Raw genomic sequence first — 27,896 nt, forward strand, 5'->3', positions numbered from 1 at the left:
CATCCTCTAGGACGTAAGAGAAACCAGTTTGTGCAAGAACCTATAACCTATGATTCTGCTCCCATGGCTAATTCTGCATAAAGAAAAAATGTACTTAACTTGGCATAAAAACTCACTGCTGTCCTGTACAGGTTAAATATATTAAATGTAACCATTTGTAGTCTGTACATTCATCTTTGTCAATCATGAAAACAGATCGGTCCCGTGGCCCAGATGTGGTAGAAGGTATGATTGCGCTGTACAAAGACATCACACAATGATTTCGGTATAATACTTCCTAGGGAAGGTTCTTTTTGCATTTCATTTTTGAAGCACATATTTGAGTTTGTCTATTGCCCGCAGGGTATCTTGTTCTGAGATATCACGATGCCAGACAAGACGCACGAGGCGAGATGAGAAGGCTAGAGCTTTAACAGCCACTGCTTGTCCATGTTGTAGCTCTGCAGTGCTGACTTCACTCAGCTGAGCACACAGCTCCTCCCCTGAAAGCTTATCTGGGAGTGTCAGCATAACCATGTTACTCTCCACGATGGCCGGGTCCACGGAGCAGACTGGGGAGCCCAATTCCTGCACAGCTGTAGGAATAGTATGCAAAAGATAGAGGTGGGAAGAGAAAAGATTTTGAGGTGGGGATGTGTGTATGTTGACAAGTGGAATAACGAGTTCAGCTTATCTGTATAATAATGCTGCTAAGTGTGTGTCTACAGCTCTGCCCCCTACTTCACAGCAGTACGGCCAATGGATATGGAAGGAAGGTGTCCTTCAGAGAAATGCTGCCAACATATTACTACACTCACAGAATGAATGCCACACTGCCTCCCTCCCCATTAGTTCTCACCAGCCACTTCTGAGATCCATTTGCTCTTCATCCCTCTCATGTCTGCAAGTCAGCTACCAGCTCGGTTGTGTATATTTTCTCTTCGTGATCAGGACCAGGAAGTGACATAACGGGAGGGCAGTAGATAACTTCCGCCCCTTACTGCACCTAAGTGTTTTATCCATTTTCTGTTCATTTCAGGTTATTTTGTTTTATCCATGCACCATTGGACGCTCGCCACGCTTCGGGCTCGGTGTCTCGCTCTGCTTTGCTCACCACAGGCTATTCCAAAAAGTTTGTGACATGGACCCAGGCATAGGCGTGCGCAGCACATTTTATTAGGGGGTGCACCGTCGTAGGGGTGTGTCTAGCACCACCTTTTGGGCGTGTCTAGCACCATCTATTGACGGTCAACGCAATAAAATACCACCCTTGTACCAATCCTAATAAAGCAGATACATTGTCAGATATTGTGGTGTGCACCAAACAAACACCCCTGATGGCACTCACTGCAATTACACTGCTCCTCCTCAGCCTGGTCTGGCTCCCCCTCTCTTTCCCCTGCAAGCTGCAGTAACTCACTGACACTGACAGTCGCAGACTAGTACTGCTGCTGCTGGAAAAACGAGTGATGTGTCAATGCTGCTGCCGACTGTGTGCCAGTATTGAATTTGTCTTCCTAAGAGGAACGCTGGCTGCATGCTGATCCTCATCAGTGGCTGGCGTTGGCATAGCATAGAATGAGAGTGATGGGCATGTGGCGGGTGTGGTGGGTGGGACTGCAAGCAGCATGACGTAATCACATCACATCACGCTGTTTTTGTACATGGAAGTGGAGCCAAGAGTTTGAAAGCCGGTGGCAGTGGCACCCTTGATTAACCCAGGCATCCGGTCAGTAATACAGTCCTGACAGGGTGCAGCGCAGAGGGGACAGTAATCAGCCTGCTCGGCGATCGCTGCATCAGGCATGTGAGATAGGGGTGCCGGACATAAGGGGGTGCCTGTGCGCACCAGGAACCCCCCCTGCGCACACCTATGGACCCAGTGGCTTATGGGAAAGGTCCTCTCCACAAAGAGAAATAAGATGTTACCCTACCAGCCCCCTATCAAGTCACTTCCCTTCCTGACACATTTGTCCACAGCATAGTCAGCCCGCCCCATGTCCCAATCCCCCCTTCCCTATACCAGCACCCTCTTCACCTCTAGCTTCACCTGTAAATCTGCTTCGAGCACCACAAAATGCAGGGAGCTGCTCCCCTTTGTGGTCTGATAATACTGTTACGGAACTGGATTGATCTATCATCCATACCGATGCTAGCAGGAAAGAACAGGACATAAAACAGCAGGGGGAAAAAGATGGGGGGGGGGGAGGGGTATTCAGTTGTTTGAAAAGTCGGTTGGGTGTCTGTTTTTTTTCAACCTATTAGATAGGAAAAAACAGACACCCAACCGACTTTTCAATCAATTGAATTTCCCCCATAGTGCAGGATGGGGAGAAATAACTGAGGGGACATACAGTTATGGAAGAGGGGTGTGATGAGAGCGAGAGAAGAAATAAGACATGGAACGGAAAATAGGATAAGCACAGAAAATGGAGAGACAGGAGGAATATGTGTAGAGAAATGCGGAAGTGGGAGACGAGCACAATAGCTAGCAACTTGACAAATGACAGGCATATAGTTCCTAGATGAAGTAACATAAGACTAAATAGGAATAGTGGCGTATCTGGTAGGTTAGTTATTAGCAGCGGGCATTCCTAAAAATGTTAGGATCTACCAAATCATGTAAATAAACTGAAATCTGATGCCTGGTCATTAAAACCTATTAATGACCTGCCTCTAATGTAAAAAGTAAGGCTATTATAAAAGTTACATGACTTACATAGAGCATGTACTTACTCTGCTGACTTCTCATCTAATTTCCAAGAGGAACAAAATTATCCATAAGGATGTATCCATGGTGTTTAGAGAAGCCATATTGTATATAGGACCAATAATAAAGTCATCTGAAACATACTGAAGTGCTTCATAGATAAAAATGTGTATATTCCTACAAGCCTAGTGCCACAAAAGTGACTTTCACTCAGCAAAAAAAAAAAAATGCAGAAAAACCACTTAATTTCTCAGTGTCTGAGTGATCGCTCTATATACAATTTCTAGGCTTCCCTGAATTGTTAACATTTGAAGATACGTTTTCTGCTGACTAATCAGTAGATCTGTATGTGACACCAGCCTAGATTTGGGTCAGCTAAAGTATAACAGTCTGAGGAACTGTGTACTCAGGTTCTATTTGCCTGTACATACAGAAGTATCAGTGTAAACACAAGAGCCGCCCTAGCACTGACACACTGCCTTGATCAAAGAGGGTGACGGGAACTCGGTGCTTACACTGCCTGCTACATACAGGAAACATACACAAGCATAAACTATGTGACCTTATCTCAAGTCACAGGTGAGCAACCAGTGGGTCTCCAGGTTTTATGGTACTACAAGTCTCTGCATGCCCTGCCACATTGCTGTGCTTGGTGTGGGTTTGAATTCTTAAACGTCTTAAGAAGTTTCATATGCAAAATGATTCCAGTGTTTGTTATCACTGTCTACACTGGTTTTCCTATTAATATATACTTACACATAAATGCTTAAATAAGTGTTAAGGTGTTGCTTGTTATGAGTACCATTTTTGTTATTGTTCCTACAATATGTTCTATAGGAAAACACTGTAAAGCAATCTGAAGCCAATGGTATCATTGCACTGTTCATTGAGTGCTATAATTAAAGGGATAGTACTGGCCCTGTATGACAGCGGACATTGCTGCAAGGGAAAGCGGTTAAAATACTGCCAGTCTGTATCCCAGTGGTCACAATACAGACACCTGAATCCCAACAGCGGGTGAAATGCCGCCACCGTAATACCAGCAACACAGGCTATTCTCCCTTCTCCCGCTGTGAGCTCGCAAGAGGCTTTGTAGCGCTTGCCCTGCTGCCAGCATTCTGTCTGCCGGCAAATCGTACGTATCCCTCTGCAAGTGACAGTGGCTGTGTTTTGGTAAGAGCTGAGGGGGGTGTACAGGCAATCAGACAGTAGAAAGAGCACATCAGCATAGTGATGCCAGGCTCCTGTTACACTGAGGTGGGAGGATTGTAGTGTTAAAATTAGTTTTATGGTAAGAACTTACCTTTGTTAAAACTCTTTCTGCAAGGTACATTGGGCTCCACAAGGAAAGACATAGGGGTGTAGAGTAGGATCTTGATCCGAGGCACCAACAGGCTGAAAAGCTTTGACTGTTCCCAGAATGCACAGCGCCGCCTCCTCTATAACCCCGCCTCCCAGCACAGGAGCTCAGTTTAGTTAACCAGCCCAATGCAGTAGCAGGAAAAGAGACGACAACGGTTAGTAGCCACATACACCACACTCTCACGACAGGAGAAGTGTCAGCGGCTAATGCCATACCAACCCAAAGAAGCTAAGTGCGTCAGGGTGGGCGCCTTGTGGAGCCCAGTGTACCTCGCAGAAAGAGTTTTAACAAAGGTAAGTTCTTACCATAAATCTCGTTTTCTGCTGCGGGGTACACTGGGCTCCACAAGGAAAGACATAGGGGATGTCCTAAAGCAGTTCCTTATGGGAGGAGACGCACTGTAGCGGGCACAAGAACCTGGCGTCCAAAGGAAGCATCCTGGGAAGCGGCAGTATCGAAGGCATAGAACCTTATGAACGTGTTCACTGAGGACCAGGTAGCCGCCTTGCACAATTGTTCAAGGGTCGCACCATGGCGGGCCGCCCAAGAAGGTCCAACAGACAGAGTAGAATGGGCCGTAATGTGAGCAGGAGCTGATAGACCAGCCCTCACATAAGCATGTGCAATCACCATTCTAATCCATCTGGCCAAAGTTTGCTTGTGAGCAGGCCAGCCCCGTTTGTGAAATCCAAACAGCACAAAGAGAAAATCAGATTTCCTAATAGAAGCAGTTTTCTTCACATAGATACGGAGAGCCCGTACCACATCCAAAGACCGCTCTATGGGAGACAGATCAGGAGAAACAAGTGCCGGAACCACAATCTCCTGGTTAAGGTGCAACGAAGAAACCACCTTAGGTAAATATTCGGGACGAGTCCTAAGAACCGCCCGGTCACGGTAAAATATCAGATATGGGGAACTACAAGACAAGGCACCCAAATCCGACACTCTTCTAGCTGAAGCAATAGCCAGCAGAAACACCACCTTAAGGGAAAGCCACTTAAGATCAGCTGAACCAAGAGGTTCAAATGGAGACTCTTGTAACGCCTCCAAAAGGGAGGTTGGATACGCAACACGCCCTGAGTAAAGGTATGCACATCAGGTAAGGTCGCAATCTTTCTCTGAAACCACACCGACAAGGCAGATATTTGAACCTTGAGGGAGGCCAGACGCAGACCTAAGTCCAGGCCCTGCTGAAGAAAGGCCAACAGCTTGGCTATACTAAACTTGGAGGCGTCATAACGGTTAGATGCGCACCAAACAAAGTAAGAATGCCAGACCCTATAGTAAATCCGAGCAGAAGCCAGTTTCCGGGCCCGCAACATAGTTTGAAAGACCGCCTCAGAAAACCCTTTAGCCCTCAAGACGGAAGCTTCAAGAGCCACGCCGTCAAAGACAGCCGGGCTAGGTCCTGGTAGACACAGGGGCCCTGAACGAGGAGCTCTGGGTGTTGTGGAAGTAGAATTGGACGCTCTGACGATAGGCCCTGCAGGTCTGAGAACCAGTGCCGTCTGGGCTACGCTGGAGCTATGAGAAGCAGAATTCCTCTTTCTTGCTTGAACTTCCGAATTACCCTGGCCAGAAGTGACACCGGAGGGAACAATGTACGGCAGCCGAAACCTCCACGGCACCGCTAGCGCATCCACGAATGCTGCTTGAGGATCCCTCGTCCTTGCTCCGAAGACCGGAACTTTGTGAATGTGTCGAGACGCCATCAGATCTACGTCTGGAAGGCCCCACTTTTCCACTCTCCGGCGTGTACGTCCTGACGACTGAGAAAGTCCGCTTCCCAATTCAGGACTCCCGGAATGAATATTGCCGATATGGCCGGTAGATTGGGTTCCGCCCAATGTAGAATCCGTGAGACTTCCTTCATTGCCAAACGGCTTCGAGTGCCGCCTTGATGATTTATGTAAGCCACTGTGGTGGCGTTGTCCGACTGTACTTGAACAGGACGGTTCAGAATTAAATGCTGGGCCAGGTTCAACGCATTGAAGATCGCCCGCAATTCCAGTATGTTGATCGAGAGGAGAGATTCCTCCTTGGTCCACCGACCCTGAAGGGAGTGTTGCTCCAGCACCGCGCCCCAACCTCTTAGACTGGCATCTGTCGTCAACAGGACCCAGTCTGATATCCAGAAGGGACGGCCCCTGCACAATCGTTGGTCCTGGAGCCACCAGTGCAGCGACAGACGGACCTCCGGAGTCAATGAGATCACGTGAGACCTGATCCGGTGAGGCAGGCCGTCCCACTTGGCTAGAATAAGCCTCTGGAGGGGGCGAGAATGGAATTGAGCATACTCCACCATGTCGAATGCTGACACCATAAGGCCCAGCACCTGCATCGCCGAATGTATCGACACTTGCGGAAGAGAAAGGAAGCAACGAATCCTGTCCTGAAGCTTCAGGACTTTCTCCTGAGACAAGAACAACCGCTGGTTGTGAGTGTCCAATAGCGCTTCCAGGTGCACCATGCTCTGAGCAGGGACCAGGGAGGATTTCTTCCAGTTGATGAGCCACCCGTGGGCTTGTAGAAACCGAACAGTCATATCCAGATGACGTAGGAGAAGTTCTGGGGAATTTGCCAGGATTAACAAGTCGTCGAGATACGGCAGTATCCTGACCCCTTGACGGTGGAGTACCACCGTCATCACCGCCATAACTTTGGTGAAGACTCGCGGAGCCGTAGTTAAACCACAAGGTAACGCCCGAAACGGGTAATGGAGGTTGCCAATCGCAAACCTCTGGTATTGCTGATGTGACACTGCTATAGGAATATGCAGGTAAGCATCCTGTATGTCCAGGGAGACCATGTAGTCCCCAGGTTCCAAGTCCAGAACTATAGAGCGAAGGGTTTCCATACGGAACTTGGAAATTTTCACAAACCTGTTCAATGCCTTGAGGTTGAGAATGGGTCGGGAGGACCCATTCGGTTTCGGGACCAGAAACAGCAAAGAATAGTACCCCCGGCCCCTCTGAACAAGAGGCACCTGTACAACGACTCCTGTATCCAGGAGAGTCTGTACCACCGAATGTAGAGTGTTTGCCTTTGTCTGGTCCAACGGGACGTCTGTCCAGCAAAATCGACGAGGGGGTCAGTTTTTGAAGGCTATGGCGTAACCTCGAGTGACGACTTTCCGTACCCAGGCATCTGAAGTGGTCTTCAACTATTCCTGGGTATACCCTAGAAGCCGGCCCCCCACCCTGGGATTCCCCAGGGGGAGGACCTCCCCCCGTCATGCGGCAGGCTTGACGGGCAGCCCAGGCTCTTTTGGGCTTCGGCTTACCAGGTTTGGAAGTGCGGGCCTGCTTGTTGTACGCCTGACCTTTTGCTTTACCTGAAGGACGAAAGGGGCGAAAAGAAGTACAGTTAGCCTTCGACACAGAAAGAGCGGTACTTGGCAGACAGGCAGTTTTGGTAGTAGCCAAGTCAGCCACTATCTTAAGTCCTCCCCAAACAGAATATCTCCCATGAAAGGGAGTACCTCCAGGGTTTTTCTAGAGTCCAGATCCACAGACCAGGATCTCAGCCACAATATCCGGCGAGCCAGGACCGACGTAGTAGAGGCCTTGGCTGCTCTAGACTGACGTAGTAGAGGCATCAGAAGCCGCCTCTTTAATATAGTGAGAAGCTGAGACAATATATGACAAGCATTGTCTAGCATGGTCAGAAGAGATTTCAGCTTCTAACTCTAGGGCCCATGCTTCAATAGCCTCTGCAGCCCATGTTGCTGCAATAGTGGGCCTTTGTGCAGCACCCGTGAGGGTGCAAATCGCTTTCAGACAACCTTACACACGTTTATCCATAGGCTCTTTTAGAGACGTGACGGTAGTGACAGGTAGAGCTGAGAAAACCACCATCCTAGCCACATGCGAGTCTACTGGAGGAGGAGTTTCCCAATTTTTAGACAGCTCTTGCGCGAGGGGATAGCGAGCCAGCATCTTCTTTTGAGGCACAAACTTCTTACCCGGGTTTCCCCAGGGTTCCTGACGTATATCCACTAGGTGGTCAGAGTGAGGTAAAACTTGTTTAACCACCTTCTGATGCTTGAACCTATCTGGTTTCTTAGGAGGGACGGATGACCCGGGATCATCCGTAATCTGTAGAATTAACTTAATAGCCTCCAAAAGATCAGGAACATCCACATGTGAACTACCCTCCCCATCAGCAGTATCTGTGTCAGAATCTGTGGGGTCAGTGTAAGCACCATCTTTATCAGACGAGGTGTCAGTGACAGCAGTGGATTGAGAGGAGAGAAGAGCTCGCTTAGAGGACCCCTTGATCTTAGGCGGGTGAGGATCAGACTTTTTAGTAGTCAAGGACTGGTTCAACTTCAATTGAGCAGACAAATTATCCGCCCACGGTGGGTTAGCTGCGGGAACCACATACGGTTGCACCGGCATAGGAGGTCCCATAGGGGGTGTTAGTTTAGTAACTAGCGTATGTAGAAGCGTGGAGAAAGTAGCCCACGGTGGGTCATTATGTACCCCCGTTGCCACAGTCCCACTGGGGGGCAAGGAGCCCCCAGAACCAGAGCCCACAGCTGCTATAGTCTCCTCATAGGGATCTGTGGCTTCAGCAACACCGGCAGTGTGTTCAGCCCCAGAACCGTTACCCTCAGAAGCAGACATGATATAACTTGCAGTATCAGGTAACACAGTACAAATGTCAGCAGCACAATACCTCTTACCCAAACCCCTGCGCAATGTAGTCAGCACAAGCAGATACAGGAGAGATATAGTGACTAAAATCACAGAGAAAAATACGTATTAAAGTATATCTTGTGAAAATCCTATATAAATATAAAACCTGACGCACCAAGCCCCCTCAGGTTATAGAATATAGGGATAGCAAGTTGAGTGAGAGACACGAAATGGACACCACTCAGCTAGCTAATGCACACACATATATTCACAGTTAAACAATGCAGAGGTTATTACCAACAATAATACTGCACTGGACCAGCTTATATATATAGCTATGTAGTCAATAGATATAACACTGCACAGTAAGAACTGGATGTATATCACAGGGTACTTGTACCAGAGAACCCTGACTAAATGCACTCTTTCTTAACGAACACTGTCTAATTGACACGTAGAATACTTAAGTGTCATGTAAAGTCACAGCGCTGACAACCAGGCGGCTTTACACAGGAGGATTTGCCCAAGCAGTCCCAGCAACAGTGTAGCTGAGAGAAATGGCGCCCAAACACTGACAGGGAGTGAGGGAGAGACAGATATGCAGCTCCAGGGCGGGAACATTTGCTGGAAATGGCGCCCTGGGGCTGGGGGAGGGGCTCCAGGTCTAAGCCTTATCCCTTCTGCTGGCAAAACCACCAGGTACTGCGGGCTACATATAAAAAGGTTTTAAGGGAAAACCTGACCTGCACCCATGCCCTGGTGATCTAGTGGGATCACCTGTACTGCCAGTGTCCACCGCCAGCGCGCGCGGCCCGCCTCCCACCGACCGCGCCGGATCGCGATAAAGTACGGGTCCCGCGAGCGGGACCCACTCACCATATCCCGAAGCACGGCCACGTGATCCCGGAGAGCCCCCGTCGTGTGTGCCTGACCAGAAGAAAACCAGAGCCTCCTGCTGTAGTTACCCGGCAACCAGGGCTCGGGAGTGTACAGCGCTGCTGGGGAGAGATGGAGCTGCAGCAGTGAATGTCACTAAACATGTACACACTGCTACAGCCCTTGAAGTCTTCACTTTTCTTCTCAAAAAAGCACTTCTTAGGGCTGCCCAGAGCAGCCCCTCTGTTATGTGCCTGCTATCTGCGGCACCAACTACAAAACTGAGCTCCTGTGCAGGGAGGCGGGGTTATAGAGGAGGCGGCGCTATGCATTCTGGGAACAGTCAAAGCTTTTGAGCCTGTTGGTGCCTCGGATCAAGATCCTACTCTACACCCCTATGTCTTTCCTTGTGGAGCCCAGTGTACCCCGCAGCAGAAAAGGGGTGTGGTATGATTTGCCGGCGGCCGGGTCCCCGGCGGCAAGCATACCGGCGCTGGAATCCCGACCACCGGCTTGCCGACAGCAGGGTGAGCGCAAATGAGCCCCTTGCAGGCTCACCACGCTACGCGCGCCGTGGACCCCCAAGAGGGAGAAAATAAGAATTTACTTACCGATAATTCTATTTCTCGTAGTCCGTAGTGGATGCTGGGAACTCCGTAAGGACCATGGGGAATAGCGGCTCCGCAGGAGACTGGGCACAAAAGTAAAGCTTTAGGACTACCTGGTGTGCACTGGCTCCTCCCCCTATGACCCTCCTCCAAGCCTCAGTTAGGATACTGTGCCCGGACGAGCGTACACAATAAGGAAGGATTTATGAATCCCGGGTAAGACTCATACCAGCCACACCAATCACACCGTACAACTTGTGATCTGAACCCAGTTAACAGCATGATAACAGAGGAGCCTCTGGATAGATGGCTCACAACAATAACCCGATTTAGTTAACAATAACTATGTACAAGTATTGCAGACAATCCGCACTTGGGATGGGCGCGCAGCATCCACTACGGACTACGAGAAATAGAATTATCGGTAAGTAAATTCTTATTTTCTCTGACGTCCTAGTGGATGCTGGGAACTCCGTAAGGACCATGGGGATTATACCAAAGCTCCCAAACGGGCGGGAGAGTGCGGATGACTCTGCAGCACCGAATGAGAGAACTCCCGGTCCTCCTCAGCCAGGGTATCAAATTTGTAGAATTTAGCAAACGTGTTTTCCCCTGACCAAGTAGCTGCTCGGCAAAGTTGTAAAGCCGAGACCCCTCGGGCAGCCGCCCAAGATGAGCCCACCTTCCTTGTGGAATGGGCTTTTACAGATTTTGGCTGTGGCAGGCCTGCCACAGAATGTGCAAGCTGAATTGTATTACAAATCCAACGAGCAATAGTCTGCTTAGAAGCAGGAGCACCCAGCTTGTTGGGTGCATACAGGATAAACAGCGAGTCAGATTTTCTGACTCCAGCCGTCCTGGAAACATATATTTTCAAGGCCCTGACTACGTCCAACAACTTGGAGTCCTCCAAGTCACTAGTAGCCGCAGGTACCACAATAGGTTGGTTCAGATGAAACACTGAAACCACCTTAGGGAGAAAATGAGGACGAGTCCTCAATTCCGCCCTGTCTGAATGGAAGATCAGATAAGGGCTTTTACAGGATAAAGCCCGCCAATTCTGACACGCGCCTGGCCGAGGCCAGGGCCAACAACATGACCACTTTCCATGTGAGATATTTTAACTCCACAGATTCAAGTGGTTCAAACCAATGTGACTTTAGGAACCCCAAAACTACATTGAGATCCCAAAGTGCCACTGGAGGCACAAAAGGAGGCTGTATATGCAGTACCCCTTTTACAAACGTCTGAACTTCAGGAACTGAAGCTAGTTCTTTCTGGAAGAAAATTGACAGGGCCGAAATTTGAACCTTAATGGACCCCAATTTTAGGCCCATAGACACTCCTGTTTACAGGAAATGCAGGAATCGACCTAGTTGAAATTCCTCCATCGGGGCCTTACTGGCCTCGCACCACGCAACATATTTTCGCCAAATGCGGTGATAATGCTTTGCGGTTACATCCTTCCTGGCTTGATCAGGGTAGGGATGACTTCATCCGGAATGCCTTTTTCCTTCAGGATCCGGCGTTCAACCGCCCTGCCGTCAAACGCAGCCGCGGTAAGTCTTGGAATAGACAGGGTCCTTGCTGGAGCAGGTCCCTTCTTAGAGGTAGAGGCCACGGGTCCTCCGTGAGCATCTCTTGAAGTTCCGGGTACCAAGTCCTTCTTGGCCAATCCGGAGCCACGAGTATAGTTCTTACTCCCCTCCGTCTTATAATTCTCAGTACTTTTGGTATGAGAGGAAGAGGAGGGAACACATACACTGACTGGTACACACACGGTGTTACCAGAGTGTCCATAGCTATTGCCTGAGGGTCCCTTGACCTGGCGCAATACCTGTCCAATTTTTTGTTTAGGCGGGACGCCATCATGTCCACCTTTGGTTTTTCCCAACGGTTTACAATCATGTGGAAGACTTCTGGGTGAAGTCCCCACTCTCCCGGGTGGAGGTCGTGCCTGCTGAGGAAGTCTGCTTCCCAGTTGTCCACTCCCGGAATGAACACTGCTGACAATGCTATCACATGATTTTCCGCCCAGCGAAAAATCCTTGCAGCTTCTGCCATTGCCCTCCTGCTTCTTGTGCCGCCCTGTCTGTTTACGTGGGCGACTGCCGTGATGTTGTCCGACTGGATCAGCACCGGCTGACCTTGAAGCAGAGGTCTTGCTTGGCTTAGGGCATTGTAAATGGCCATTAGCTCCAAAATATTTATGTGAAGTGATGTCTCCAGGCTTGACCACAAGCCCTGGAAATTTCATCCCTGTGTGACTGCTCCCCAGCCTCGCAGGCTGGCATCCGTGGTCACCAGGACCCAGTCCTGAATGCCGAATCTGCGGCCCTCTAGAAGATGAGCACTCTGCAACCACCACAGGAGAGACACCCTTGTCTTTGGTGACAGGGTTATCCGCTGATGCATCTGAAGATGCGATCCGGACCATTTGTCCAGCAGGTCCCACTGGAAAGTTCTTGCGTGGAATCTGCCGAATGGAATTGCTTCATAGGAAGCCACCATTTTTCCCAGGACCCTTGTGCACTGATGCACTGACACTTGGCCTGGTTTTAGGAGGTTTCTGACTAGTTCGGATAACTCCCTGGCTTTCTCCTCCGGGAGAAACACCTTTTTCTGGATTGTGTCCAGGATCATCCCTAGGAATAGAAGACGTGTCGTCGGGATCAGCTGCGATTTTGGAATATTGAGAATCCAACCGTGCTGCCGCAACACTACTTGAGATAGTGCTACCCCGACTACCAACTGTTCCCTGGATCTTGCCCTTATCAGGAGATCGTCCAAGTAAGGGATAACTAAAACTCCCTTCCTTCGAAGGAGTATCATCATTTCGGCCATTACTTTGGTAAAGACCGGGGTGCCGTGGACAAACCAAACGGCAGCGTCTGAAACTGATAGTGACAGTTCTGTACCACAAACCTGAGGTACCCTTGGTGAGAAGGGTAAATTGGGACATGGAGATAAGCATCCTTGATGTCCAGAGACACCATATAATCCCCTTCTTCCAGGTTCGCAATCACCGCTCTGAGTGACTCCATCTTGAATTTGAACCTTTGTATGTAAGTGTTCAAGGATTTCAGATTTAAAATAAGTCTCACCGAGCCGTCCGGCTTCGGTACCACAAACAGCGTGGAATAATACCCCTTTCCCTGTTGTAGGAGGGGTACCTTGATTATCACCTGCTGGGAATACAGCTTGTGAATGGCTTCTGCTGCAGCCTTTTTCCTCTCCCTCTGCCACGGGGCAGAAATGAGGAGTCTTTTGCCCGCTTGCCCTTATGGGGCCTAAAGGACTGCGCCTAATAATACGGCGTCTTCTTATGTTGAGAGGCTACCTGGGGTAAAAATGTGGATTTCCCAGCCGTTGCCGTGGCCACCAGGTCTGTTAGACCTACCCCAAATAACTCCTCCCTTTTATAAGGCAATACTTCCATATGCCTTTTGGAATCAGCATCACCTGACCACTGTCTTGTCCATAACCCTCTTCTGGCAGAAATGGACAGCGCACTTACTCTTGATGCCAGTCGGCAAATATCCCTCTGTGCATCACGCATATATAAAAATGCATCTTTTAAATGCTCTATAGTCAGTAATATACTGTCCCTATCTAGGGTATCAATATTGTCAGTCAGGGAATCCGACCAAGCCACCCCAGCACTGCACATCCAGGCTGAGGCGATTGCTGGTCGCAGTATCACACCCGTGTGAGTGTATATACATTTTTAGGATATTTTCCTGCTTTCTGTCAGCAGGTTCCTTAAGGGCGGCCGTATCCAGGGACGGTAGTGCCACCTGTTTAGACAAGCGTGTGAGCGCTTTATCCACCCTAGGGGGTGTTTCCCAACGTGCCCTATCCTCTGGCGGGAAGGGGTATGATGCTAATAACTTTTTAGGAATTAACAGTTTTTATCGGGGGAAACCCACGCTTCATCACACACTTCATTTAATTCCTCAGATGCAGGAAAAACTACCGGCAGTTTTTTCTCACCCAACATAATACCCTTTTTAGTGGTACTGGTATTATCAGAAATATGTAAAACATTTTCCATAGCCTCAATCATGTAACGTGTGGCCCTACTGGAAGTCACATTCGTCTCTTAATCGTCGACACTGGAGTCAGTATCCGTGTCGGCGTCTGTATCTGCCATCTGAGGTAACGGGCGTTTTAGAGCCCCTGATGGCTTTTGAGACACCTGGACAGGCACAGGCTGAGTAGCCGGCTGTCTCATGTCATCAATCTTTTGTAAAGAGCTGACACTGTCACGTAATTCCTTCCATAAGCTCAGCCACTCAGGTGTCGACTCCCTAGGGGGTGACATCTCCATTACAGGCAATTGCTCCGCCTCCACACCATTTTCCTCCTCATACATGTCGACACAATCGTACCGACACACAGCACACACACAGGGAATGCTCTGATAGAGGACAGGACCCCACTAGCCCTTTGGGGAGACAGAGGGAGAGTATGCCAGCACACACCAGAGCGCTATATATATACAGGGATAACCTTATAGAAGTGTTTTTCCCCTTATAGCTGCTGTTTTATTAATACTGCGCCTAATTAGTGCCCCCCTCTCTTTTTTAACCCCTTTCTGTAGTGTAGTAACTGCAGGGGAGAGCCAGGGAGCTTCCCTCCAACGGAGCTGTGAGAGAAAATGGCGCCAGTGTGCTGAGGAGATAGGCTCCGCCCCTTTTTCGCTGACTTTTCTCCCGCATTTTTATGGATTCTGGCAGGGGTTAAAATACATCCATATAGCCCTGGGGGTTATATGTGATGTATGTTTGCCAGCCAAGGTGTTTTTATTGCTGCTCAGGGCGCCCCCCCCCAGCGCCCTGCACCCTCAGTGACTGCAGTGTGAGGTGTGTATGAGGAGCAATGGCGCACAGCTGCAGTGCTGTGCGCTACCTTGGTGAAGACTGATGTCTTCTGCCGCCGATTTTCCGGACCTCTTCTTGCTTCTGGCTCTGTAAGGGGGCCGGCGGCGCGGCTCTGGGACCGGACTCCGAGGCTGGGCCTGTGTTCGGTCCCTTTGGAGCTAATGGTGTCCAGTAGCCAAGAAGCCCAAGCTGGCTGCAAGCAGGCAGGTTCGCTTCTTCTCCACTTAGTCCCTCGATGCAGTGAGCCTGTTGCCAGCAGGTCTCACTGAAAATAAAAAACCTAAAACTAAACTTTCACTAAGAAGCTCAGGAGAGCCCCTAGTGTGCACCCTTCTCGGCCGGGCACAAAAATCTAACTGAGGCTTGGAGGAGGGTCATAGGGGGAGGAGCCAGTGCACACCAGGTAGTCCTAAAGCTTTACTTTTGTGCCCAGTCTCCTGCGGAGCCGCTATTCCCCATGGTCCTTACGGAGTTCCCAGCATCCACTAGGACGTCAGAGAAAAGGTGTTGGTATGCCGGTTGTCGGGATTCCGGCGCCGGTATACTGTGCTCCGGAATCCCAACAACCGGTATACTGAATACCACCCGTTAACAATTCCTCTACATATGAGGCTTTCAAACATTACCTTTAGCAAAGGTTTTTGCATGATGATGATCCAATTTCACATTTTCTTGTGCACGATTCAATGCTACCAAGCCAGCAGCTGCAAGTATTCCAGCCTGCCGCATTCCCCCTCCAAGCAGCTTCCTTGTCCTGCGAGCCTCAGCAACAAAGTCTGTCTGCCCTCCAACTAATGAGCCCACTGGAGCCCCGAGCCCCTGAAATGGAACACGAGATATGTATTTAACCAGTCTCCCAGTCTGCTCTTAAACTACATTTTTCATTCTAGTTTACCAACACTAATCCTAATTCTGCAGTCTCTTCTCCCATTGTGTCCACCCATATCCCATATAGATATAATCTTATGAGAACGGCACTCTTCTCTTTCTTGTTTTCTCTAGCTTATGCTAACTGCTCACAGTAATTATGTATCTAAATTAATGTAACTATATACCCATTTAAGTCTGTACTTATGTTCCTTGTACGACAATATGGAACCCTTGTGGCGCATTATAAATAAAATATTATTGACATTATTAAACCAAAATGCAAGTTGTCTAGCTATGTTCCAAAAGATACATAATTACAATGGTAATTCCCAAAAGAGAAGCACAATGGAATATGCTGTCCACCACATATTACTTTTTTCTGGACTCATAAGTTATATCCTTATATTTAGTCCTTTTTTTAACCATACTTACTTTGGAAAGGCAGAGAGATACAGAATCACAGAATTGAACAATCTGTGCTGGCTCCACCCCCAGCGACTGAGCAGCGTTTAGAAGCCGTGCCCCATCCAGGTGGACTTTCAGCCCATAGCGATCTGCAAGATCCCGCACCTGCACAGGTCGAAGAGTCTGCATTTAGCTGGTAGGGAACTACACAGACGGAACACGTAAGGGCAAATTACACCCACCTCCTTCATGTATGACAAAGGTAGCACACGTCCCCCCAAACGGTTGTGGCTATTCTCCAGGCATATGAGGCGTGTCTGTGCATAGTGTACATCAGGGTATCCATGCTGGATTTTACTCTCCAAATCTTGCAGGTCTAGACACCCGTTTTTCAATGTTCTTACGGGACGGGCAAACACTCCAGCAACCTGAGACCAGATGCTCATAAATGTTTCATCCAAACAGCATGTCCCTTTACAGTCTACAGCAACTGCAGCTGACATTAGGTTTTGTAGGGTTACAATGTATCTATTCTAGAGACACTTAAAGCTTGAATGGAAACTAGAAGTGTGAAGGTTAAACAGTAGCTAGCAGCATGACACTTTGCTCGCTAAGCAAATGGAGTAATTAAAAAAAACAAAAAAACACAACCAAACATAAACATGTAATTAGGTTTCACCCATCTGGCATCAAATTGTGCTCTGTGGATGCGGATAAACTACTTCTTTCTAGATTTGCTAATTATGTACATATGGGACATTCTAAAAAGGTGATAATACATCATATTCCCAAATCCACGGCTAAACAGCTACTGAAAAAATGACTTGCTTTAGTTACATGTCTTGTGCAAATTGCAGTTTATAACATAGCTAACATAAATGTAATCTTCACCATATGACTAAGAAATCTTGTCACGTAAAACAAATCTATTCATAATGGGCCCTACACACTGGAAGATAACACTGAACGATATGAACGTTCTTGTTCATTAATGAACCAGAACTCATTCATATCGTTCAGTGTGTAGGCACCAACGATGAACGATGTGCGGCCCCGCGCTCGTTCATCGTTGGTGCCTCATCGCTTATACATGCAGGACAATATGGACAATCTCGTCCATATTAGTGTGCAGTGCTATGTAGCCGGGTGACGGGGAGAGTGAAGAAACTTCACTCCCCCCGCCGCTGGGTCGCCAACCGGCCGTATCGGTCATCACGCACCTCGGCGGAACATCGATGAATGTGTAGGGCTCTTATGCAGACGCAAATTCCAGATATCTGGAATTTCTCTGACGTCCTAAGTGGATGCTGGGACTCCGTAAGGACCATGGGGATTAGCGGCTCCGCAGGAGACTGGGCACAACTAAAGAAAGCTTTAGGACTACCTGGTGTGCACTGGCTCCTCCCACTAAGACCCTCCTCCAGACCTCAGTTAGATTCTTGTGCCCGGCTGAGCTGGATGCACACTATGGGCTCTCCTGAGCTCCTAGAAAGAAAGTATATTTAGGTTTTTTATTTTACAGTGAGATCTGCTGGCAACAGACTCACTGCAGCGAGGGACTAAGGGGAGAAGAAGCGAACCTACCTAACAGGTGGTAGTTTGGGCTTCTTAGGCTACTGGACACCATTAGCTCCAGAGGGATCGACCGCAGGACCCGACCTTGGTGTTCGTTCCCGGAGCCGCGCCGCCGTCCCCCTTACAGAGCCAGAAGCATGAAGAGTCCGGAAAATCGGCGGCAGAAGACTTCGGTCTTCACCAAGGTAGCGCACAGCACTGCAGCTGTGCGCCATTGCTCCTCATGTACACCTCACACTCCGGTCACTGATGGGTGCAGGGCGCTGGGGGGGGGGCGCCCTGAGGGCAATATAAGACACCTTGGCTGGCAAATCATCACAATATATAGTCCCAGGGCTATATATGTGATAAATTACCCCTGCCAGAATCTATAAAAAAGCGGGAGAAAAGTCAGCCGAAAAAGGGGCGGGGCTTCTCCCTCAGCACACTGGCGCCATTCTTTCTTCACAGTGCAGCTGGAAGACAGCTCCCCAGGCTCTCCCCTGTAGCTTTCAGGCTCAAAGGGTTAAAAAGAGAGGGGGGGCACTAAATTTAGGCGCAATATATGTATACAAGCAGCTATTGGGGGAAAAATCACTCAGTTATAGTGTTAATCCCTGCATTATATAGCGCTCTGGTGTGTGCTGGCATACTCTCTCTCTGTCTCCCCAAAGTACTTGGTGGGGTCCTGTCCTCAGTCAGAGCATTCCCTGTGTGTGTGCGGTGTGTCGGTACGGCTGTGTCGACATGTTGGATGAGGAAGGTTACGTGGAGGCGGAGCAGAGGCCGATAAATGGGATGTCGCCCCCTGTGGGGCCGACACCAGAGTGGATGGATAGGTGGAAGGTATTAACCGACAATGTCAACTCCTTACATAAAAGGCTGGATGACGTAACAGCTGTGGGACAGCCGGCTTCTCAGCCCGCGCCTGCCCAGGCGTCTCAAAGGCCATCAGGGGCTCAAAAAACGCCCGTTACCTCAGATGGCAGACACATATGTCGACACGGAGTCTGACTCCAGTGTCGACGAGGTTGAGACATATACACAATCCACTAGGAACATCCGTTACATGATCTCGGCAATGAAAAATGTGTTACGCATTTCGGACATGAACCCAAGTACCACATAAAAGGGGTTTTATTTTTGGGGAGAAAAAGCAGCCAGTGTTTTGTTCCCCCATCAGATGAATGAATGAAGTGTGTAAAGAAGCGTGGGTTCCGCCGATAAGAAACTGGTAATTTCTAAAAAAGTTACTGATGGCGTACCCTTTCCCGCCAGAGGATAGGTCACGTTGGGAGATATCCCTTAGGGTGGATAAGGCGCTCACACGTTTGTCAAAAAAGGTGGCACTGCCGTCTTAGGATACAGCCACCTTGAAGGAGCCTGCTGATAAAAAACAGGAGGCTATCCTGAAGTCTGTATATACACACTCAGGTTATATACTAAGACCTGCAATTGCCTCAGCATAAATAGTGCTGCTGCAGCGTGGTCTGATACCCTGTCAGATAATACTCTAAGACAGGGAGAATATTTTGCTAACATAGAGCATATTAAAGACGTCGTCTTATATATAAAGGATGCAAAGAGGGATATTTGCCGGCTGGCATCCAGAATTAATGCAATGTCCATTCTGCCTGGAGGGTATTAGAAACCCGGCAGTGGACAGGTGATGCTGTCTGTAAAAGGCACATGGAGATTCTGCCTTATAAGGGTGAGGAATTGTTTGGGGATGGTCTCTGGGACCTCGTATCCACAGGAATTTTTTACCTCAGGTTTCCTCACAGCCTAAGAAAGCACCGTATTTTCAGGTACAGTCCTTTCGGCTTCAGAAAAGCAAGCGGGTCAAAGGCGCTTCCTTTCTGCACAGAGACAAGGGAAGAAGGAAAAAGCTGCACCAGCAGCCAGTTCCCAGGATCAAAAATCTTCCCCCGCTTCCTCTGAGTCCACCGCATGACGCTGGGGCTCCACAGGTGGAGACAGGTGCGGTAGGAGCGCGTCTCGGGAACTTCAGGGACCAGTGGGCTTGCCCACAGGTGGATCCCTAGGTTCTGCAAATAGTATCACAGGGATACAGGCTGGAGTTCGAGGCGACTCCCCCTCGCCGTTACCTCACATCAGCCTTGCCTGCTGCCCTCGGAGAAAGGTAGTACTGGCGGCAATTCACAAGCTGTACTTCCAGCAGGTGAAATCAAGGTACCCCTCCTTCAACAAGGCCGGGGTTACTATTCCAAAATGTTGTGGTACCGAAACCAGACGGTTCGGTGAGACCCATTCTAAAATTGAAAGCCTTGAACACTTATATACGAAGGTTCAAGTTCAAAATGGAATCGCTCAGGGCGATTATTGCAAGCCTGGAGAATTTCGTGGTATCACTGGACATCAAGGATGCTTACCTGCATGTCCCTATTTACCCTCTTCACCAGGAGTACCTCAAAATTGTGGTACAGGATTGTCATTACCAATTCCAGACGTTGCCGTTGGTCTGTCCCTGGCACCGAGGTAGTTACCAAGGTAATGGCCGAAATAAATTATCCCATACTTGGACGATCTCCTTATAAAGGCGAGGTCCAGGGAGCAGTTGTTCGTCGGAGTAGCACTATCTCGGGAAGTGCTACAACAGCACGGCTGGATTCTGAATATTCCAAAGTCGCAGCTGGTTCCTACGACGCGTCTACTGTTCCTGGGTATGGTTCTGGACACAGAACAGGATAAAAAGGGTTTCTCCCGGAGGAGAAGTCCAAGGAGTTGTCGTCTCTAGACAGAGACCTCCTAATACGTATACAGGTGTCGGTGCATCAATGCACGCGAGCCCTGGGAAAGATGGTAGCTTCTTACGAAGAAATTCCATTCGCCAGGTCCCATGCAAGGATTTTCCAGTGGGATCTGTTGGACAAGTGGTCCGGGTCGCATCTTCAGATGCATCGGCGGATAACCCTGTCTCCAAGGGCCAGGGTGTCGCTGTTGTGGTGGCTGCAGAGTGCTCATCTTCTAGGGGGCCGCAGATTCGGCATACAGGACTGGGTCCTGGTGACCACGGATGCCAGCCTTCGAGGCTGGGGGGCAGTCACACAGGGAAGAAACTTCCAAGGATATGGAAAAGTCAGGAGACTTCCCTACACATAAATATTCTGGAACTAAGGGCCATTTACAATGCCATAAGTCAGGCTAGACCCCTGCTTCAACACCGGCCGGTGCTGATCCAGTCAGACAACATCACGGCGGTCGCTCATGTAAACCGACAGGGCGGCACAAGAAGCAGGATGGCGATGGCAGAAGCCACAAGGATTCTCCGATGGGCGGAAAATCATGTGTTAGCACTGTCAGCAGTGTTCATTCCCGGAGTGGACAACTGAGAAGCAGACTTTCTCAGAAGACACGACCTCCACCCGGGAGAGTGGGGACTTCATTCAGAAGTCTTCAAAATGATTGTACACCATTGGGAAAGGCCACAGGTGGACATGATGGCGTCCCGCCTCAACTAAAAGTTACAAAGATATTGCGCCAGGTCAAGGACCCTCAGGCGATAGCTGTGGACGCTCCGGTAACACCGTGGGTGTACCAGTCGGTGTATGTGTTCCCTTCTCTGCCTCTCTTACCCAGGGTAATGAGAATAATAAGAAGGAGAGGAGTAAGAACTATACTCATTGTTCCGGGTTGGCCAAGAAGAGCTTGGTAACCAGAACTCCAAGAAATGATCTCAGAGGACCCATGGCCTCTGCCGCTCAGACAGGACCTGCTGCAGCAGGGGGCCTGTCTGTTCCAAGACGTACCGCGGCTGCGTTTGACGGCATGGCGGTTGAACGCCGGATCCTGAAGGAAAAGGGAATTCCGGAGGAAGTTATCCCTACGCTATTTAAAGCTAGGAAAGAAGTGAACGCAAACCATTATCACCGCATATGGCGGAAATATGTTGCGTATTGTGAGGCCAGGAAGGCCCAATGGAGAAATCTCACCAAGGTCGATTTCTGCACTTCCTACAGTCAGAGGTGACTATGGGCCTAAAATTGGGTTCCATTAAGGTCCAGATTTCGGCTCTATCGATTTTCTTCCAAAATTGAACTGGCTTCACTGCCTGAAGTTCAGACTTTTGTTAAGGGAGTGCTGCATAGTCAGCCCCCGTTTGTGCCTCCAGTGGCACCGTGGGATCTCAACGTGGTGTTGGATTTCCTGAAGTCGCATTGGGTTGAGCCACTTAAATCCGTGGAGCTATAATACCTCACGTGGAAAGTGGTCATTCTGTGGGCCTTGGCGTCGGCCAGGCGTGTATCAGAATTGGCGGCTTTGTCATAAAAAAGCCCTTATCTGTATTTTATATGGATAAGGCGGAATTGAGGACTCGTTCCCAATTCCTTCCTAAGGTGGTATCAGTTTTTCATGTGAACCAACCTATTGTGGTGCCTGCGGCTACTTGGGACTTGGAGGATTCCAAGTTACTGGACGTAGTCAGGGCCCTGAAAAGTATATGTTTCCAGGACAGCTGGAGTCAGGAAAACTGACTCGCTATTTCTCCTGTATGCACCCAACAAGCTGGGTGCTCCTGCTTCTAAGCAGACGTTTGCTCGCTGGATCTGTAGCACGATTCAACTTGCACATTCTGCGGCTGGACTGCCGCACCCTAAATCTGTAAAAGCCCATTCCACGAGGAAAGTGGGCTCTTCTTGGGCGGCTGCCCGAGGAGTCTCGGCTTTACAACTTTGCCGAGCTGTTACTTGGTCGGGTTAAAACATTTTTTAAGAGTCTACAAGTTTGATACCCTGGCTGAGGAGGACCTAGAGTTTGCTCATTCGGTGCTGCAGAGTCATCCGCACTCTCCCGCCCGTTTGGGAGCTTTGGTATAATCCCCATGGTCCTTACGGAGTCCCAGCATCCACTTAGGACGTCAGAGAAAATAAGATTTTACTCACCGGTAAATCTATTTCTCGTAGTCCGTAGTGGATGCTGGGCGCCCATCCCAAGTGCGGATTGTCTGCAATACTTGTTTATAGTTATTGCCTAACTAAAGGGTTATTGTTGAGCCATCTGTTGAGAGGCTCAGTTATATTTCATACTGTTAACTGGGTATAGTATCACGAGTTATACGGTGTGATTGGTGTGGCTGGTATGAGTCTTACCCGGGATTCAAAATCCTTCCTTATTGTGTCAGCTCTTCCGGGCACAGTATCCTAACTGAGGTCTGGAGGAGGGTCATAGAGGGAGGAGCCAGTGCACACCAGGTAGTCCTAAAGCTTTCTTTAGTTGTGCCCAGTCTCCTGCGGAGCCGCTAATCCCCATGGTCCTTACGGAGTCCCAGCATCCACTACGGACTACGAGAAATAGATTTCCCGGTGAGTAAAATCTTATTTTTGCCAACTAGATCTGCTCCTAATATAGAGAAAACGGTTTGACCCACTATATTACCCCTAATGAATGAGATAGCTGTAGCCCATGCGGTTACAATAAGCAGTAGTAAGATGGAAGCACTTCTTACCGATGCAGCGTTCCCCTGTTCATATATGTACATGTGAGACTCATCCCCAAGCAGGACTTCTGCCCCTCTGATCCGACAGTGACCCATCACTATGATAAGAAACACGTCTTACAAGCTGTAACATATAATATGCAGCATAAAGGTGTTATTTTATTTAACCTCAGAACTTTTATTTTTTGACTTCTGCATGGCTTCCTGCAACTTTCACTAAATACATGGGGTGAGTTGCCATTATCACGGCATTTAAATGCCAGCAACAACAGCCCAACATGCACCCTTTGCCCAGCCGCTTTGCCCAATTTGCTCAAAAGAGCTTGCTACCCTATTGGGTAGCGAACACTTTTCAGAAAGAAACTGTCGCCATAAACTGAGGAAGGTGTCGTGGGAATTTGGCTGGGTGAACAAGTTGCCGGCAATTGAATCCCCCCTTTATTTGGGAGGCATTGTTTTTCACTTTCATAAGTAAACCTAAGAGAACAGTTCTGTGTCAAGTCCCAGGACAACTAATTTAAATACAGTGGAAGAGAACGGGGACAGTGCATCAAAACTTGGGAGGGAGAGATAAAGTACCAAGCAATCAGATTCTAACTGCCATTTTGTCAAACACAGCCTGTGAAATGGCAGTTAGGAGCTGATTGGTTGTTCCTTTATCTCTCTCAACTTTATCTCTCTCCAAGGATTGATACATCTCCCCCAAATATAGAAAGCTGTTTAATTAGTAAAAATCAAACGCAACTGTTGGTGGAAAGTCCTCTAAGAAAAGGGGCACTTGCCTGAGACCAGATTTCCCAAGGTCCCACTTGTCACAAAGAGAGCATCTTGTGTTCCAAGCAGTTGAGCAGCATGACGCTGGATCTCTACATAACGAGTAAAAGAATATATTTATACGTCATTGGAATTCCCCTTTAACATTAGTTTGCTGACATAATGAAGGATACTTTTTACCATTCACAGTGGGGTCTTCCCCATACACGTCATCTCCAACCTCCGCCTCAGCCATTGCTCTTCTCATCTCTGCACAGGGCTTGGATACTGTATCACTGCGCAGATCCACCACATGAACCTCAGCATCACCTCTGCCCCCAGTGTACACAGCGCGGGCATCTGTAGCCGGCAAAGAGCAAAAGCGTGGAGCACTGAAAACAGTAGCCAAACCCCTGCACTGCCGAGGCACACATCTACCAATCAGCCTCACCTAAAGAAACACAAAACAGTCAAAGAGAAAATCAGCTGACTGAACTGAATGAACATTATTTACTAGTGATCTTATAAATAAAATGCAATGTTTATCACCACATCACACTGTAATCTTAACTGGTCAAAGAAAATTTGGCTTAAATAATGTCTCTTGTACCTGCTGTAATAATTTTAGTCTGCACTGCCACATTTATTACAGAAACACTAGTTACAGGAATTACTATAGTTGTATTGTTCATGACTAGAACTTAATGTTCACTCTAGCACCCTGCACCTAGTCAGTGAGGATAATTTCACACACTCTGGAGTTTTGACGGCCGGCCGTGCCTTTTACACACAACGGCTTTGAGCCGTGTTTAATACTGTGCGCATGCGCAGCAGCAGTACCAGCGGCACAAAAACTCGGTGTGTGTGAAAAGAGCACATTCACACACACGCTCCACTGGCTTCAGGGACGGCACGGCCATGACTCGGCAGCCGTCCTCTTCAGTGGATAGATCCGGCTGCTACACAGCGACCGGGCCGTGTCAGTGCTGTGTGAAAGGACTCATCTGGCTTAAGTATTCACTACAATCCTGGCACGGCAAAAAGCCATCCAGCAGTTTGCCGTGCCGGTCAAAATCGGCTGATGTGAAATAGCCCTGAGGAGTGCATTTTTTAGACATGATGTATTGCTACGGTAACTGTATTGTGCACCCTATCTTACTAAGGGGCAGAGTGATAAGGTACCAGCCAGTCAGCTCCTAACAGCTATGGCTGTGTTTCAAAAAAGGACAGTTAGGAGCTGATTGGCTGGTAGTTTATCATTCTACATTTTATAACTTTTTAAGGTTTAGTACATCTGGCACTAATGGGCCCTACACATATGGCGATGTGCCGCCGAGGTGCCCGACGGCCGATACGGCCGACCCAGCGGCGGGGGGGCAGTGACGGGGGGAGTGAAGTTTCTTCACTCCCCCCGTCACCCGGCTCCATAGACGTGCAGGCAAATATGGACGAGATCGTCCATATTGGCCTGCATGCACAGCCGACGGGGGACCAGCGATGAACGAGCGCGGGGCCGCGCATCGTTCATCGCTGGAGCCTCCACACTGAAAGATATGAACGAGTTCTCGTTCATTTATGAACGAGATCGTTCATATCTTTCAAAAAATCGGCCAGTGTGTAGGGCCTATAAGAGAGTTAAGGGTGGGTACACACTAGAACGATATTGGAACAATTTGCCAAATTGGAGCTGCAGATCGTCTACATCGTCTAGTGTGTATATACAATTGTGCGCTCCCGTCGGTCATTTGTGACATTGGTTGGCCAGGCTGCGTGGTCAATCAGACAATATCGCATGCCCGACCACTCAGTGTAATGAAGGACGGAGTGAGGTAGGCTGCACCTGCATGCACAGCCAGGCTGTGTATGCAGGCGCATCGGTGCCATGATTTCCGTCGCAACAATCGCATGTGATGTCACCTGCTTGCCCCCAAAACGGCCATGACACGCCTGCGTTTCTCACACCACTCCCCACCGACGCCACACCACTGCCCCTGAACACCCGTCGGCTGTCAATCACTATGCGATTGCATTGTGAAAGTCCACGCACACGCAATGTGAACACAGCGTATGTGCAGACGGACGACAATCGGCTGATCTACGTTTTTGTAGTTTTGCAAACGAACCTGAATAAGGCCTATACTACATATTCAGCACAATAATTTGCCACCAGATCCGATGAATGTTGTGCATCACACCTGACATCAGGACACGCTGCTGTTGGTTTTGGACTTTCCGCTGGCCAGGGATGCTGTGTGCACTCTAGAAGAATCTCGGGACTAATGTTCAGAAATCTGCCGTTTTGCCAGATTATTTCTTACTGCGCACCCATCTTAACTGTAACGTCATTAGATATGCTTCTCAAATCTCCAAACCATAGTTGCCAGCTGTAACTTCCAGAGGTATCCCGATGGTAGGTACATATGGATTAGGTTGACCAATATTGAAACACATTAAAACGGTCAACATGACTTTTAAAAAAAATTTTTTTTAGATTTTTAACTTCTTCATACCTTGCCATCCATGTGGACTATTATGGGAATAGTAAACTGCTGAGCACAGCGAGGCACCTTGCATGCTTTGTTCACCATGCAAGGGGAACTAATTATGGTTCCTGGTCATGTTACGCAAAAACAACACTAAAAAAACGTACAAATGTCATCTCGACCTTTTCATGTGTTGACCATTTTAATGTCGACCTATTCACTGTCAACCCATTGATCCATAACTACTTCCAGAGACTATAAGATTTTAGATTTTTTTCCCCTAAAATGACTTGCCTTACTTTCAGTAGTGACCAAATACACAATAATATTCCTATATTCCTTGCATGTAAAGATGCAATTCTTAACTATTTAAGCTGACTCTCTGATTTTTTTTTCATTATTATTAAGATGAAGTATTGAAAAATGCAATAAAATACTGAGTGGTTCAAGTACATTGGATTTTGAAGAATTGATCTGGAGCATCACGTGACCAGCCAACTATGTAGTGCGGGAACTCGACCTGGCCAAAAGAAACGCTCAGCTGAGTACATGATTTTGCACCGCTGCACACTGTCAGATTTGTGTTACTCCATGGAGCCTCACTCACCCCCTGCGCTGCCATCATCACTTGTGCACAGTGGCTGGCACTGCACGCACGGAGATAAGAAATGGAAATGGACTTTGGACATTGTTCCCAGCATGCAGAAGTACTCGCGGGTTCAGTACTACATATCCCATGATGCACCAGGAACACAGCAGCGACCACATGTGGTAAAATGATTTATTACGTTTGCTATGACAAGTGTAGCGGCCTCACTCATCTAGTAATATTTCCTATGTTACATATAGGCTGGGATAAGAATGTATTGCACTGCAGTGAGTAGATGTGGTACTGTAGGTATATGAGTAAGTAATGAGAGAATAAAATTAACTGAGACTTGGGGGGTATTTATCAAGGGATCCGGTCTCTAGGTCGACAAGACTTAGGTCAACAATGTCTAGGTCGACCACTGTTGGTCGACAGTAAGCAGGTCGACATGGTTTCTGGGTCGACAGGGACTAGGTCGACATGAATTTTTCACATTTTTTTTCTTTAATTTTTTTGAACTTTCATACTTTACGATCCACGTGGACTACAATTGGGAACGGTAACCTGTGCCGAGCGAGGCACCTTTGCCCGAAGCATTGCGAGCCATGCGAGGGGACACGGTGCATTAATTGGGGTTCCCAGTCACTCTACGAAGAAAACGACACCAAATGTTTTTAAAAAACTCATGTTGACATTTTTTATTGTCGACGTACGTGTCGACC

The 27,896-nt window shown here is 48.5% G+C and overlaps 1 protein-coding gene across 2 annotated transcripts; it reads right to left on the minus strand.

The window, feature by feature from the left end:
• Positions 1-260: 260 nt before the first annotated feature.
• LOC135058025 (uncharacterized) lies at positions 261-27,291 on the minus strand. 2 transcript variants are annotated; one of them, XM_063963678.1, is made up of 9 exons: positions 27,193-27,252; positions 27,039-27,105; positions 24,304-24,553; positions 24,132-24,215; positions 23,359-23,447; positions 16,580-16,765; positions 16,365-16,502; positions 15,689-15,881; positions 261-575 (listed from the first exon to the last, which is right to left on the minus strand). In XM_063963678.1, exons 2-9 carry the CDS (start codon positions 27,066-27,068, stop codon positions 301-303), a joined length of 1,245 nt encoding a protein of 414 aa, XP_063819748.1. In that variant the 5' UTR covers positions 27,069-27,105; positions 27,193-27,252; the 3' UTR covers positions 261-300. The 2 variants fall into 2 exon arrangements, with proteins under 2 accessions (XP_063819748.1, XP_063819749.1); XM_063963679.1 differs by lacking the exon at positions 27,039-27,105 and having other exon boundaries at positions 27,193-27,291.
• Between the last annotated feature and the right edge of the window lie 605 nt (positions 27,292-27,896).

The sequence above is a fragment of the Pseudophryne corroboree genome, chromosome 3 (assembly GCF_028390025.1).
Source record: "Pseudophryne corroboree isolate aPseCor3 chromosome 3, aPseCor3.hap2, whole genome shotgun sequence".
Lineage (NCBI taxonomy): Eukaryota > Metazoa > Chordata > Amphibia > Anura > Myobatrachidae > Pseudophryne > Pseudophryne corroboree.